Source organism: Sarcophilus harrisii, chromosome 2 (assembly GCF_902635505.1).
Source record: "Sarcophilus harrisii chromosome 2, mSarHar1.11, whole genome shotgun sequence".
In the NCBI taxonomy this organism is placed as follows: domain Eukaryota; kingdom Metazoa; phylum Chordata; class Mammalia; order Dasyuromorphia; family Dasyuridae; genus Sarcophilus; species Sarcophilus harrisii.
The window spans coordinates 330,241,743-330,254,180 of record NC_045427.1 but is presented as its reverse complement, the minus strand read 5'-3'; the positions used below and the strand labels follow the sequence as shown (position 1 = coordinate 330,254,180).

The window sequence follows — 12,438 nt, the reverse complement described above, 5'->3', positions numbered from 1 at the left end:
CAAATACATACACCAGGGCCTAGGGAGTATTAAGAGTGTAAAAGGAAGGCCTCCTTTTCAGGCTCACTTTGAAATAATTCTTTCATTTGTTTCCTCAAACACATTTTTTGATTGATTTTGGGACTTGAAAGATTTTGGTATCCAGTAATATTAGATTTCTTCCTAACATCATACATCCACACTTATGAAACCGAGAAAGAGAAGTCTAATATACAAATCATGTAAAATGCCCTCTAAGTAAAACACAACAATAGTATAAATATAAACACAAACAAAAGTGTTGGCTACCAAAGCATTTAGAAATCTTTTCAATCTTATATTAATCTTGCTTCCTATATTAATTCCAAAAAGCCAACATTTTTAGATGAAAATTCTTATTCGCCTTCCCTAATCAGAATTCTACCGAACTTTGGAAAATTACAAGTATAGTTGCAACGTCCAGGCTTCCCAGTTCCTGAAATCTTTCATCTTTGGCAACAACTTTAGACTACCTGTTCCAGGAGGAATCGGTTGAAACCGATGTCTGGCTTTCAATAGGAACTGGGGTTTACCCCCCAAATCCTCAGCCTGGCTATTACACTGCAAGATATATTTATTTCGGATACGTTTGGCTTGGAGCACCACAGAAAGGAGGCAGCAGGAGGCCAAACAGCTTGGGATACCCCGATTCCCTCCCTCTGCACCCGCTCCGGTCCGTAGAAAGGATCTTCGGGTCATCGCTTCAGCTCAGAGGCAGGTCTCCCTTAATACCTCACTTTATCAGAGAAGTGTAGGCGATCCTTGATCAGAGGGAGTTTGGAAGGAGCCAGGCCGAGGCCTTGAGACCGCCCTTAAGCCAGACTGAGGCTGTGTGAAGGCCTATCTCTAGCCAGGCGTTGCCTGATACTCCCCAGGGCCTAACTTACCTCAGCATCTTCTTTGGACTGTGGTAGGGTGGGAAACTCCAACTTCACGTCCTCCATTGCCCCAGCCAACTGGCTGGTGTGGTTTATGGAGCCAGCTGGCTGTCCAGCCCGTAACCTTCAGGCAGGTTGTGGGGCTGCTTGCTAGCGGCGGCCGCAGTAGAAAAGGCCGAGGGTGGGGGGGGGATGCAGGCTGGCTACTGACACACTAAGGCCACTAGTTCCCGGCGACTCCTGTGGCGCCGCAGAGCGTTGGATGGCTCGTGCTCAGCCGCCATGCTGTTCCTCACCACCCCCTGCCCCGCCCCTTCAGCCTTCTACACTGCTAAACAGCACCCTAGGCAAGGCAAAGCACTAGACTTCCTCCGCCGGCCTAACCAATACAGGACCACGTAAAGTGTTGCCCTACCCTCCCGCCCCCAAGTGTCACTGCGCCGGTCTTAATCACGCCCCTCCTCCGGTCCAGCCAGCGGAGCTGACGTAGCCACACGAGCACTTCCTTCAGCTACAGGCTACATCTGTAGGATATGCCAAGGCACTGGACTCAGGAAATGGGTGCACCGCAAAGGTAGACTGTACCATATCCCATTTCCTAGCTCGGCAATACTGATTCCGTTTTTAAAGGACGCAGTATCTAACAGCTGGCGGTTTGTTAAAATGCCATACCACAGGATTAGGCAATAATTCGGAAATTTAAGGTGAATCTTGGTATGTTTCTACCCCATCCCGATTACCCAGGTTGCACCACCTGTCTCCCACACGTAATTGAGAATCAAGCAGATGTATTTCCATTTGTTTTCACAAAAGTACAAAAGAATTATAACTTTTAAAAGGCAGCATTTGTAGAGAAAGCATCAGAATTGAATCATGAAGACAGGTTCAAGTTCCATGTCTGATACACAGTGACTTTATGACCCAGGACAAATCATTCAACTTTTCAGCAGTCCCAAGAAACTAAGATTATAAATTGCAAAGTAGATGCCAGATCTATATTGGTAGATGAAGTTTCTTTAGGGATCTCTAGAAAAAGGAAATGTCTGGTAAAAAAAAAAAAAAGGCATAAAAAGATCATCCAACCCCCCTTTCATAGTGTATTATCTGTATTTCACTTGGTGATTTCATCAGCTTTCACAGATTCAACTATTATCTCTATACTAAGTATTCCAAAATATACTTACCTTACTTAACTTCTCCAGTCTTGCATTTCCAAATGCAAGACATACTAAACTAGCTGTCCCATAAACATCTTAAACTCAAAATGTCCAAAACAACTTATAATCTTCATTCTTCCCCACCCCATATTTTGTAAAACGTGCCACATTACTCCTGACATGTTACAAATCAAATTTTCTCTAGATTTCTAAAAATCTAGTGTAAGTCAGGAAAATATTCCTAAGGATCTAACAGCATTTAGTGAGAAAAGGAGTATATGAAGCTGCAGTTGAGGAAATCCCTTCATCAATGCAGATTAGCAACTGGTTCACAGCTTTCTAATCTTGGATTTTAGTTACAGATAAAGTTGCAAATAAATGAAAAAAATTTGTACTACTCAGTTTACATTCACAAAGTATCTTAAAATGTCAGAGTTGAAAGGGGTTATTTGGTCCACTTTTACAGAAAGGGGACCAAGAGTTATAATAACTTGCCCAACATTATACCAATGAATTGTGACATTTGTTCAACTTTCCCTAAAGTTTCAACTAAAAAAATAATCTTAGGAAAATTTAAACAGGTTAACATTAAGTGACTTGCATTTTCTTTCCCTAAAATGTAGTACCATGTAGTTTATGTAACTGTTGGAGAAAAAAGTTATACTTTATTTATTGTTTTCATTATAATGACATCATTGGGTCAAAATCTTTAAAAAACAAAGTAGAATATCTAATCAAAGCAATGATTTAGGCTGATTTTTGCCTATTAATATTGACTAAAGTAAAATTTCATTACTTTTTATGAGTAAAATGCAAGCAGGGAAAAAAATATGTGTGTGTATGTATGTATGTATGTATGTATGTATATATATATATCCAGGATGACTCTATCCCTTTATTTACCCCTCCCTCCCCCACCAGCCTTCAACTTTTATCTTCAAATCAACCCCAAACTAGCAAGAACTGCCACTTCCGAGGATGCCTTCCCACCTTGTCTTCCCTCTTCACCTAGGCTATTTTACTCAGTCTGGATAATATGGAACTTAACTTCTGATGAACTGGAGAACCACCAGGCCTTACCATCTGCCCTACCATTGTATCTTCAGATGCAATCACCATCTATTCTGCTTCTCTTCCCCTACAGTACTCTGGCATTATCTTAATTATCTTCTTAGCCTTGGGATGTCTTGAAACTATTCCTATTGTTACACACAGACTCTGCAATTTTATTTCAAGGTGAACTTTTTGTGAACAGACTCAGTTTTACAATTTGCATCACCATTAGGACATAATGATTATGACAAATAAATGTGTTTTCATTCATCCATACATATAACATATCAGGATTGATTCAGGCTAGTCTGGTTATTTAGGTTTGAAATTGGTATAAAACAAGACATTTGCAGAACATGTGACAATTAACAAAAAAGTTTACTTAGCCTTGAGAGAGAAGTATGAAATCAGAGCAAGAAAAGGATATTCAGCAAAGATATATAATTCATTAATTTGGGCTCAATTGTACTGCCTCCCATGTTACTTATGACGATCTGAGGTCACATGCCTGAGAAAGGAGCCAAGTGACTATTGCTGCCCCAGTTTTTCTGTTTATGGCACTAGGAATTAAGTTTCAGTACTTTTTAAAGTAAAATTTAGACTTTAGAGGGTAGGGTCTTCAAAATACTGCTCCTAACACAAAAACTCACTTTAATTAAATTACCATTAACACAGTTTTAGGAATATAAACTACTTGCTTTAGGAAAGTATTAAGTTGGTGGTGTTACTGTCCTATAAACAATCTCAGTCTATTTTTCACCTACTTCCCTTTAAGAGCTGGAAGGGATCTCAGAAGTCATCTAATCCAACAATGAAGAGATTTTTTTTTTTAAAAGGGCACGTAATACTATAATATTCAGCTAATAATTAAAGGCTGATTTAGTTTTAGTAAAACTGCAATTTTGAGTCAATGATGCTAACTTAATTATCAAATTGAAATTATCATTACTTATATCAAGTGACAAATTTCCTTGTAGCTTTTAAGTATCTTATCATGGAGAAGACCTATGCACAGAGCAAAAACTTTTTGGGTCAGCAGTTAGGAAGATTTCCTAAACACATTAACATGTGCCTAATTAGCAGGCTACATTAGGTTCAGATACAACCAAAGTATGAAATTCTTCTACAGTTTAAACTACTAAAAAACCCAATATCTTTAATTTCAGTGGGGGAAAGGAGGAGAAAAAATTTCTTCCCATATTCAGACAAGGTCAGGTTCCTTCCACCTCTCCCCCCAAAATAAAAATGTTTATGGAAGGATCACTATACATACAACTTGATTTGAGAGGCAGAATAATTATATTTTTTATATATATTTATATATGTGATATATATAATTCATATATTTATATATATAAAAATATATTTGAGGCATAATAATTACACACACACATACACACACACACACACAGCACAATTATGTATATACATACACATATATAATGTATTGGAATAAGAATCCAAGATCACTGACAGGTTTTATTTTTAAACCAACTTTTAAATATCTCAAATTCAAGGGACACCGATTTGGACTGTCATATAAAACTTACCAAAGATCCCAAACAATCATGACAAATGTTCTCTTGGCCAAGGTTACTGTGCTAAGAAGACTGAATTAAATAAATTTTATTCAATTCTTTGGGATGAAGAAAACAAGTGAAATAATATAAAATGTCATTTTTTAAAAATTGAAACCTCAAATCATTTCAATATTTTAAAAATTGCTCACAAAGTAACAATTTTGAAAATCCTTATTCACCGCATTTCATTTAATTTGCTGCAATGCAACATTGACAAATCTATCTTTTGCACCATTATTGTACATAGTTAATGAACTGTTACTTTATATGTAATATGCTTTTAATGAGATAATATCCAATACATACATTATTTTCCTCAACTTTATTTTTATATATGCTAATGTCTTTTAAGAACTATAACTTAGACAGGTTTATAGTCAAGTTTAGATTCCAACTTCTTAGAATCAGCCACTTTTCTTACTGCTTTCATGAAATCTTCCTGTACTACAAAATCATGATCAGCACGAATTGCAAACATACCTGTGAAGAATAAATATAATTAACAATTCTGGTATTTATTAAGTTATTTCATTTTTTACATTTACTCTGTTATTGTCAACATTCCCCCCCCCCCAATCAAAGAAAGTCTATTTTTCTCCCCCTCCCCTTCCATTGAAAAAAAGGAGGGAAATGAACCCCAAACTCTTCTTATAAATATCATATGAAACAAATTGCTGCATAGAGTATGACAAAAAAAGCCTCCATTTGTACTGAGTGCATTAATTTTATATCAAGAAGTAGACAGCACATTTCATCACGAATCCTCTGGAATTATGGTTGCTAATTGTGTTGATAAGCATTCCTAAATCTTTCAAAGTAGTTTTTATAATATTGCTATCACTGTATAAATTATTTTCCATCAACTCATAAAATTCTTCGTAAGTGCCCCTTGCCCTTTCTTTCTTTCAGCATGATGTATTCCCATCATGTTCATATACTGTAATTTGTTCAGCAATTTCTCAATTGATGGTACCCCTGAATTTTTAATTCTTTGACATTGCAAAAGAAGATATTATAAATAATTTTGTATATATAGGTCCTCTTCCTCCTCCTTGGTATAGCTGGATCAAAAAGTATGCAAAAATTTTGTGTAGTAACTCCAAATTGTTTGCCAAAATGTCTGGACCAGTTCATAGCTTAATTAACAGTGTACTGTTGATAAATATATTTTTTTTCCATGGTCCTGCACCATGTCTAATTTTCCTTTTTTGGTAAATTTTGCCAATATGATGGTCTGAGATGGAACCTTAGCCTTTTTAAATCTGCATTACTGATTTAGAACATTTTTTTTTTTGCCATATAGCTATTGATAGCTTGAATTTTTTCCTTTGAAAATTTCTTGTTCATAGATTTTTACTATTTATCAACTGGGGAATGCAGTGCCAACACTTTTACAGAATTTAGTACAGAGCAAGAAATATTTTTCCCAGGGAATGTTCAAATGGCCAACTGGATTACCAATAGGTAGGCTAACTATAATGAGTTGCCAAATTAAAATTATACATTTAATGTAAAGAACTAGGAGTAATATTTCATGAAACAAAGATTAACTTAAACTACTCATTAGATAAAATGTTTTACTGCTTTAGATGCTGATTATAGCCTGAAATTATCATGTAAAGGTTAAGAGAACTAAATCTTACTTTATGTCCAATGTTCTTTTTATTTCTTTTAATTAAAAAAAAAAAAATCACCTTTTCTATTCTTAAAGGTGTTGGCAGTATTCTGGGATTAGTTAGTTAGTTGGTGGACTATCTAGTTTCTTCATTGCTTCTTCCCATATACAATTTAATTAATTTAAAATTTTACAAGGTAAAAACCAAACCAATTTATTTGTTAGTACTCCTATTTTTTTTTTTTTTTTTTTTTTTTTACTGAGTAAAGAAAATAAAAGTTTCATTTCATTTTCTAGACTTTGGGATTGCTTCATTTGCCACTAATGATCATAATTCAAACACAAGTATTTTTATGTCAAAATCAAGTATTTGCTTGTGATTAATTAGTGTAATCAATCTCTCAATCTCAGATTTTAAGTAATATATCTTGCTATCTGTAGTTTTTACTTTCAACCATTACAATAAAAATAGTATTTCTTTCCTTTCATCTTCAATTCTTCTCCATAAAAAAAGAATACAATGTTTCCTATCTGTGCTTGTAAGTTTATGATAAGCAAAAATCTGGTGGAGTGCTATACCCGAGCAACTAAAATGAAATTAATCCTACAACTAGTACAATGAAAAAAAGTGTTAAACTTGTGGTCAGTAGAGCTAGATTTCAATTCTGGATCTGACATTTAATAAGCTGTCACAAGTCACAGAAAGAGAGCTAGAACAGATACTTTACAGATCATCTACTCCAACTTCCTCATTTTACAGAGGAGAAATAGAAGGTCAGATAGCTTAGGTGCTTTGCAATACTACTCCCCTCCTTTAAAAAGTTTTGCCGAAGCATGCATTTTTGTTCTACCCCATATGCTCCTTTGTTTTGTCAGGATCCTTCTGCCAACACCACCCTTCTTTTTACTAAAGATGCCCTGTTTTCCAGAGTTAAGACACAGCAAGCTGGGGTATAAGCTCGGCATAACAACAATCCTTTGCAAGTCAGTCCTCTGGATAGTTTTAGCTACAGCAAAATCCCAGAATTATTTCACATTAGCATAGCACCAGGTGGTCTCTAAACTCAGACAAGCAACATATTTGTTTTCCAGGCATGAAGTTCTATGATCTCAATCCTGTTGTTACCCCTCCATTGTCAGGGCTACAGCTCAAAGCACAGCCATTGGTATAAGTATTGAGATTTGCTCATAGTAAAGTATGTCTGTTACTAGAGGGGGATCCCAGCACATGTGTCATGTGTCTAATTCCCCTTAAAGAACAGAATAAAGAAAGTTTTTTGTTGATGACCACTATTATCTCTTTAGTTTTATTTTTAGAGTTAACTGTGGGTTTTGATAAAAAAAAAAAAAACTCTTAAAAAAAAGACAGCTCACACAAATTAAGAGCTAACAGTAGTTATATAACCTCTGTGATTCTTTAGTTATTTGTTTTTAGGAATGGCAGCTTCAAATGTGTTTCTTGTATATAACATTATGAGATCCTGCTCTCTAATCCATTCTCGTTCCATCTTAGTTGTATGCCCTCCCATTCATATTCATAGCTATTACCATTATTTATTCCCTCCATGACATCCAGTACTTTCTTTCTACTAGCCTGAATAAAAGAAAAAAAAGGTGTTTGTGTGAAAAAGTTAACACTAAAGTTGAAGCAATCTGTTTCACGTGAGGATAGCAGGTTTTTACTTTCTTTTTGAACAATGCTTTAACAATGGAGTTTGTTTTGCCAAACCATTATTGATCATGCCCTGTCATCAACATCACCTCCAAAGTAACAACATTTTATAGCATTTTAAAAATGTTATTTCATTGGATCCTCAAAACGATCTCCAAGAGGTAGGTGCTATGAGCAAGCAAAAAGAAGTTGAAAAAGGTTAAGGTCATACAACTAGTAAATGTCTAAGACCGAATTTCAAACCAGTTCTTCCTTACTTCAAGTTCAGTTGTCTTATGCATTAGAACACCTTCCTCTCTCCTTGTCTCCACTTAAATTTCTTGATCTGTTTCATTTATTTTTAAACCAAATGATAGATGTGTTTATTTCCACTCTCACATATTTGTTTTCACACATTTCCTTTGTCATATCCAGATAAAAAGTAATATTCATGAGAAGGCTCATTTCTCCGATCCCTTCTTCCTAGTTTGTATATATATATATTTTTTACCATACATATCTCTATTAAGTGAAATAGTGAATTTCTTTCCCTTTTTCCTCATTTACTCTCCAATCTCTTTTAAAATGTCTTTTTCATAAGACGATCAAAACAGAAGAAAAGCACTGCTAGCCATACTATTTTTTCTGAACCCTGAAGACATAATTTTAAGAAGACATTTCTTTTTTCCCTATTAGAATGCAAACAATTCATTTATCATATAATCCTTTCATTGATCAACGTATTGTTTCCGTCTATATTTCTTTTCATTTCTTTACTTCAAGATTTGAACTCAGATCTGACTTTTTCATAAGGAATGATGATTTAATTAAAGGTCTCATTTCCCTATATAATTTCCCTCACTTTTTCTGGGTAAATTATTCTAGGTTCTAAGGCTCTATATACTGCTTCTGGAATAACATATTCCAAATTCCTCATTTCTATATAATGGTGGCTAACAGATCAGATCATTTTTTTTCTTCCTCTGAAGCTCTAGATTGGAGATGTGCTGTTTTTCTTTTCTTATTAGGCTTATGGGTTTTTGCAGAATTATGCCAATCTTTTTGTGCAGTCATGAATGAAATGAATGTGCTATTCTTTTTTGTTTTCTACATCATTGCTCTCTTTCAGATATACTTTTAATCTACCATGCAGCAATCTTCTAATTATTCTTCAGTTTCCTTCCAAGCTGCTTACTAACATCTTCAGCTCTATCTGAACTTTAAAAAAATGTTCACTTGTCTGCTACCTTCTCAAACTACCAAACTATCTGCTATCCATAATTCCTAACTTTTCTTTTTCTCAACTCCTCAATCTCTGACAATTTATTTAGCTTCTAATACCACAGCTCAACTTAAAAATCTTGAGTGTCACATAATGATTCTGCTTAATGATCTAGTAAAATAATTACTATTTTAAAAACAAAGCATGGTGGCACAAAAATGCCAAAAGACTGAAAATGAGGGTCACAAAAGCAAGTCAATGTTAGAACTAAAAACAGGGATTACCTAATATATGTAACCAGTATTTATAGAAATTTTACACAGAACAATTTGTCACTTTTTAATCTAATACCCTGCCCACTCTAGTAACATAAATTGCAAAAATTCACTTTTGTCAAATTATAGACACAGAAGATAATGCAATTTGAAAAAAAAAATTTCTTACCTGCTTCAGTGCAAACATTTCTCAGATCTGCTCCATTAAAGCCATCTGAGAGCTTCACAATTGCTTCATAATCTAATAATAGAGAATAATGGAAATTTAAGATTATTTTCAATTTTATTCCAATGCTGAAAAGTTAGACTGAATGTCTTCCTACTGGAGAAAATGGGATCAGAACCAATTCATTATCATTTACTAAGAGGAAAAAAGGTGAGCTCTTAGTTAATGACATACTAGTAAAGTATGAGTTTAAAGGGTGCACTGAAGAGAGCTTGGAGAAAGAAGAGTTCTAGAAAAATCTCAATAAGGAGTGGCATATGGAATCACTGAAGAATAAAAGAATTGCCTTATATGTCTCCTTATCCATCAGGCTACACTCATTTTGGACTTCTTTGGTTTCTTCACCATGGTCCCAAATGGAGACTTTCCCTCCTCTCTATGTCCTCATCCCTTTTCAGCTTTTTTTTGGTACTGTCTTTCCCAGTGACATTCCTTAAAGGCAGTAACTTTCTTTTTTTGCATTTGCATCACCAAAGCTGATCACAGTGCCTGGCAATAGTAGGCACTTAGAACGTTTACAGACTACGACTTTGACCTTGTTGTGAGGGCCATTTGAGGTTACATAACAAAGGTATGTTGTAACAAATTAATTTATTCAAATGATATTTACCAAGCAAGTTTTATTGGCTGTTTTTATGTACAAAGATACTTTTTAAAAAAGTATTTATTTGGGGGCAGCTAGGTAGTGCAGTGGATAGAGCACCAGCCCTGAAGTCAGGAGGACCTGAGTTCAAATCTGGTCTCAGACACTTAACACTATCTAGCTGTGTGACCCTGGGCAAGTCACTTAACCCCAAATGCCTCAGCAAAAAACAAATAAAGTATTTATTTCAAATTAAATACAAAGCAAGAAAAAATAAAATAGAAAAAAACAGAAAAGAAAAATTAAAAAACAAAATCACCAACCAAAAAAAAAAAAAAACCAACAAAAAAACCAACAAAAAAACCCCCCACAAAACACCAAAAAAACAAAAAAACCACTGTCTTGTACCTAGCACAAAACATGAAGGATTCAAAATATGAACACAATAAATTTCCTTCTCAAGTAAGCATATATATATATATATATATATATATATATATATATATATATATATATAGTAAGAGAAGAGATTATATTCATGACTCCATCTTTTCTTTGCTTCCTTATAGATTATTCTTTTGTTCTCTGCTGTGTTTACTTTATTCTTTCAGTCACACAAACACCTACATGCATATATACACACACATTTATACCTATGTAGACATGCATCTAAAACAGTACACATACAACTGACATATAATGTAGATGTTTCTCTCTTGACTGAATCTTTTGTGTCTGAGATCAAAGCTCCAAAGTTATTTTTCAAAAATAAAACAATTTTTGTAAAAGTGCAGATCAAAGCATCCCAAAATTTTCTAAGTATAACTTCTTCATTAGTGAATTTTGGCCAAATCTTAACAATAAAATATATACTAAGAATAATGAGCAAGAAACTTATTAAGATAAAAAAAATCTGACTGCTAAGGGTGAAGAAAAAACTGAAGAGGAGGCTTTATTTCCAATCTTTTTTTTTTGGACTACACATGTATCATTTTACCTCAGAGATCAGTTACTATATTGCACCTTCCCCTTCTTCTGTGAAAGTTATGGTAGTTTTTCTTTTGATTAGCTCAGAGGATTAAAACTTGTGCCTGGGGCATCTAGGTGGCACATGAGATAGAATACCAGTCCTGAAGTCAGAAGGACCTGAGTTCAAATCTAGTCTTAAGACATTTAATACTTCCTAGTTGTGTGACTTTGGGAAAGTCATTTAACCCCAATTGCCTCAGAAAGAGGGGAATGGGGGGGGGGGGGGGGGGGGGGGGGGGGGGAGGAGGAATAATGGCTACTAACATCTTGCTTGAGATGTTTGGCTGGCAAATCATTATGGACAATCAGAGGAAAGTGAGCTTCACTCAGCAGAATTAAAACCCACAATATCCTCACTGTACATTAACCCCCTGGTTTGGCTAGAGAAATGTCTTAGGGGGTGCAGTGAATACAACACTAGACCTAAAATCAATAAGACCTAAGTTTAAATCTAATGTCAAACAGATACTAACTGTGTGATGCTGGGAAAAACACTTAACCTTTTTCTGCCTATTTCCTCAATTGTAAAATGCAGATAGTAATAATAATACCTACTCAAATCACATAATAGGAATTGTTATATAATTGTTCTCTTTCCTTTAGATAAATGTTGAATTACTTACAATTCTCATTTTATTACCATATCAAATATAATTTACCAGAGGACTGACCTGACTCAGGCCTAGTCTTAAAAATAATTCATAAAACACAAAAAATTAGATTTTAGGTTATTTCATACCTATTTCACCATGTTTTGTGATAGGACCTGCATGAATCTTGAGTATGTCTAATCTTGCTTGTTCATTTGGTAAATCAATATCTGAAATGAACAAATATTTTAGTTGATTTTAAATAATTTTTTTAAAAAGGAAAAAAAAAAAGAGCTGTGAAAGGAAAAAAACTAACGTTGAAGCAAACTTACGTATTTTTCTATCTAATCTTCCCGGACGCAATAAAGCAGGATCCAATGTGTCTGGTCTGTTTGTAGCCATGATCATTTTTACTCTGTGTAAAGTATCAAATCCATCCATCTGATTTAGTAACTAAGAACAAATTGAAAAACAAACATTTTAATATTTTACTTGCCTGACACATTGAAATGTCTTCTTCTAAGCATGAAAGATTTAAGTAAAATGAAATAAGCCCCAAAT

At 34.5% G+C, this 12,438-nt stretch overlaps 2 protein-coding genes across 2 annotated transcripts in view; both read right to left on the bottom strand.

Annotated features, from left to right (window-relative positions):
- STYX (serine/threonine/tyrosine interacting protein) overlaps positions 1–1,306 on the bottom strand; it is a 49,720-nt gene extending 48,414 nt beyond the window's left edge. The window contains exon 1 of the mRNA XM_031952839.1: positions 906–1,306. Within this exon, the coding sequence (XP_031808699.1) occupies positions 906–962 (57 nt within the window). The 5' untranslated portion in view covers positions 963–1,306. The remainder of the gene's footprint in view (positions 1–905) is intronic.
- A 3,261-nt stretch (positions 1,307–4,567) lies between these two features.
- The window catches only part of PSMC6 (proteasome 26S subunit, ATPase 6), a 28,935-nt gene continuing 21,064 nt past the window's right edge, over positions 4,568–12,438 (bottom strand). Inside the window, exons 11-14 of the mRNA XM_031952837.1 lie at positions 12,210–12,330; positions 12,027–12,107; positions 9,619–9,690; positions 4,568–5,166 (exon numbers count right to left, since the gene is read on the bottom strand). Of these exons, the coding sequence (XP_031808697.1) occupies positions 5,048–5,166; positions 9,619–9,690; positions 12,027–12,107; positions 12,210–12,330 (393 nt within the window). The 3' untranslated portion in view covers positions 4,568–5,047. The remainder of the gene's footprint in view (positions 5,167–9,618; positions 9,691–12,026; positions 12,108–12,209; positions 12,331–12,438) is intronic.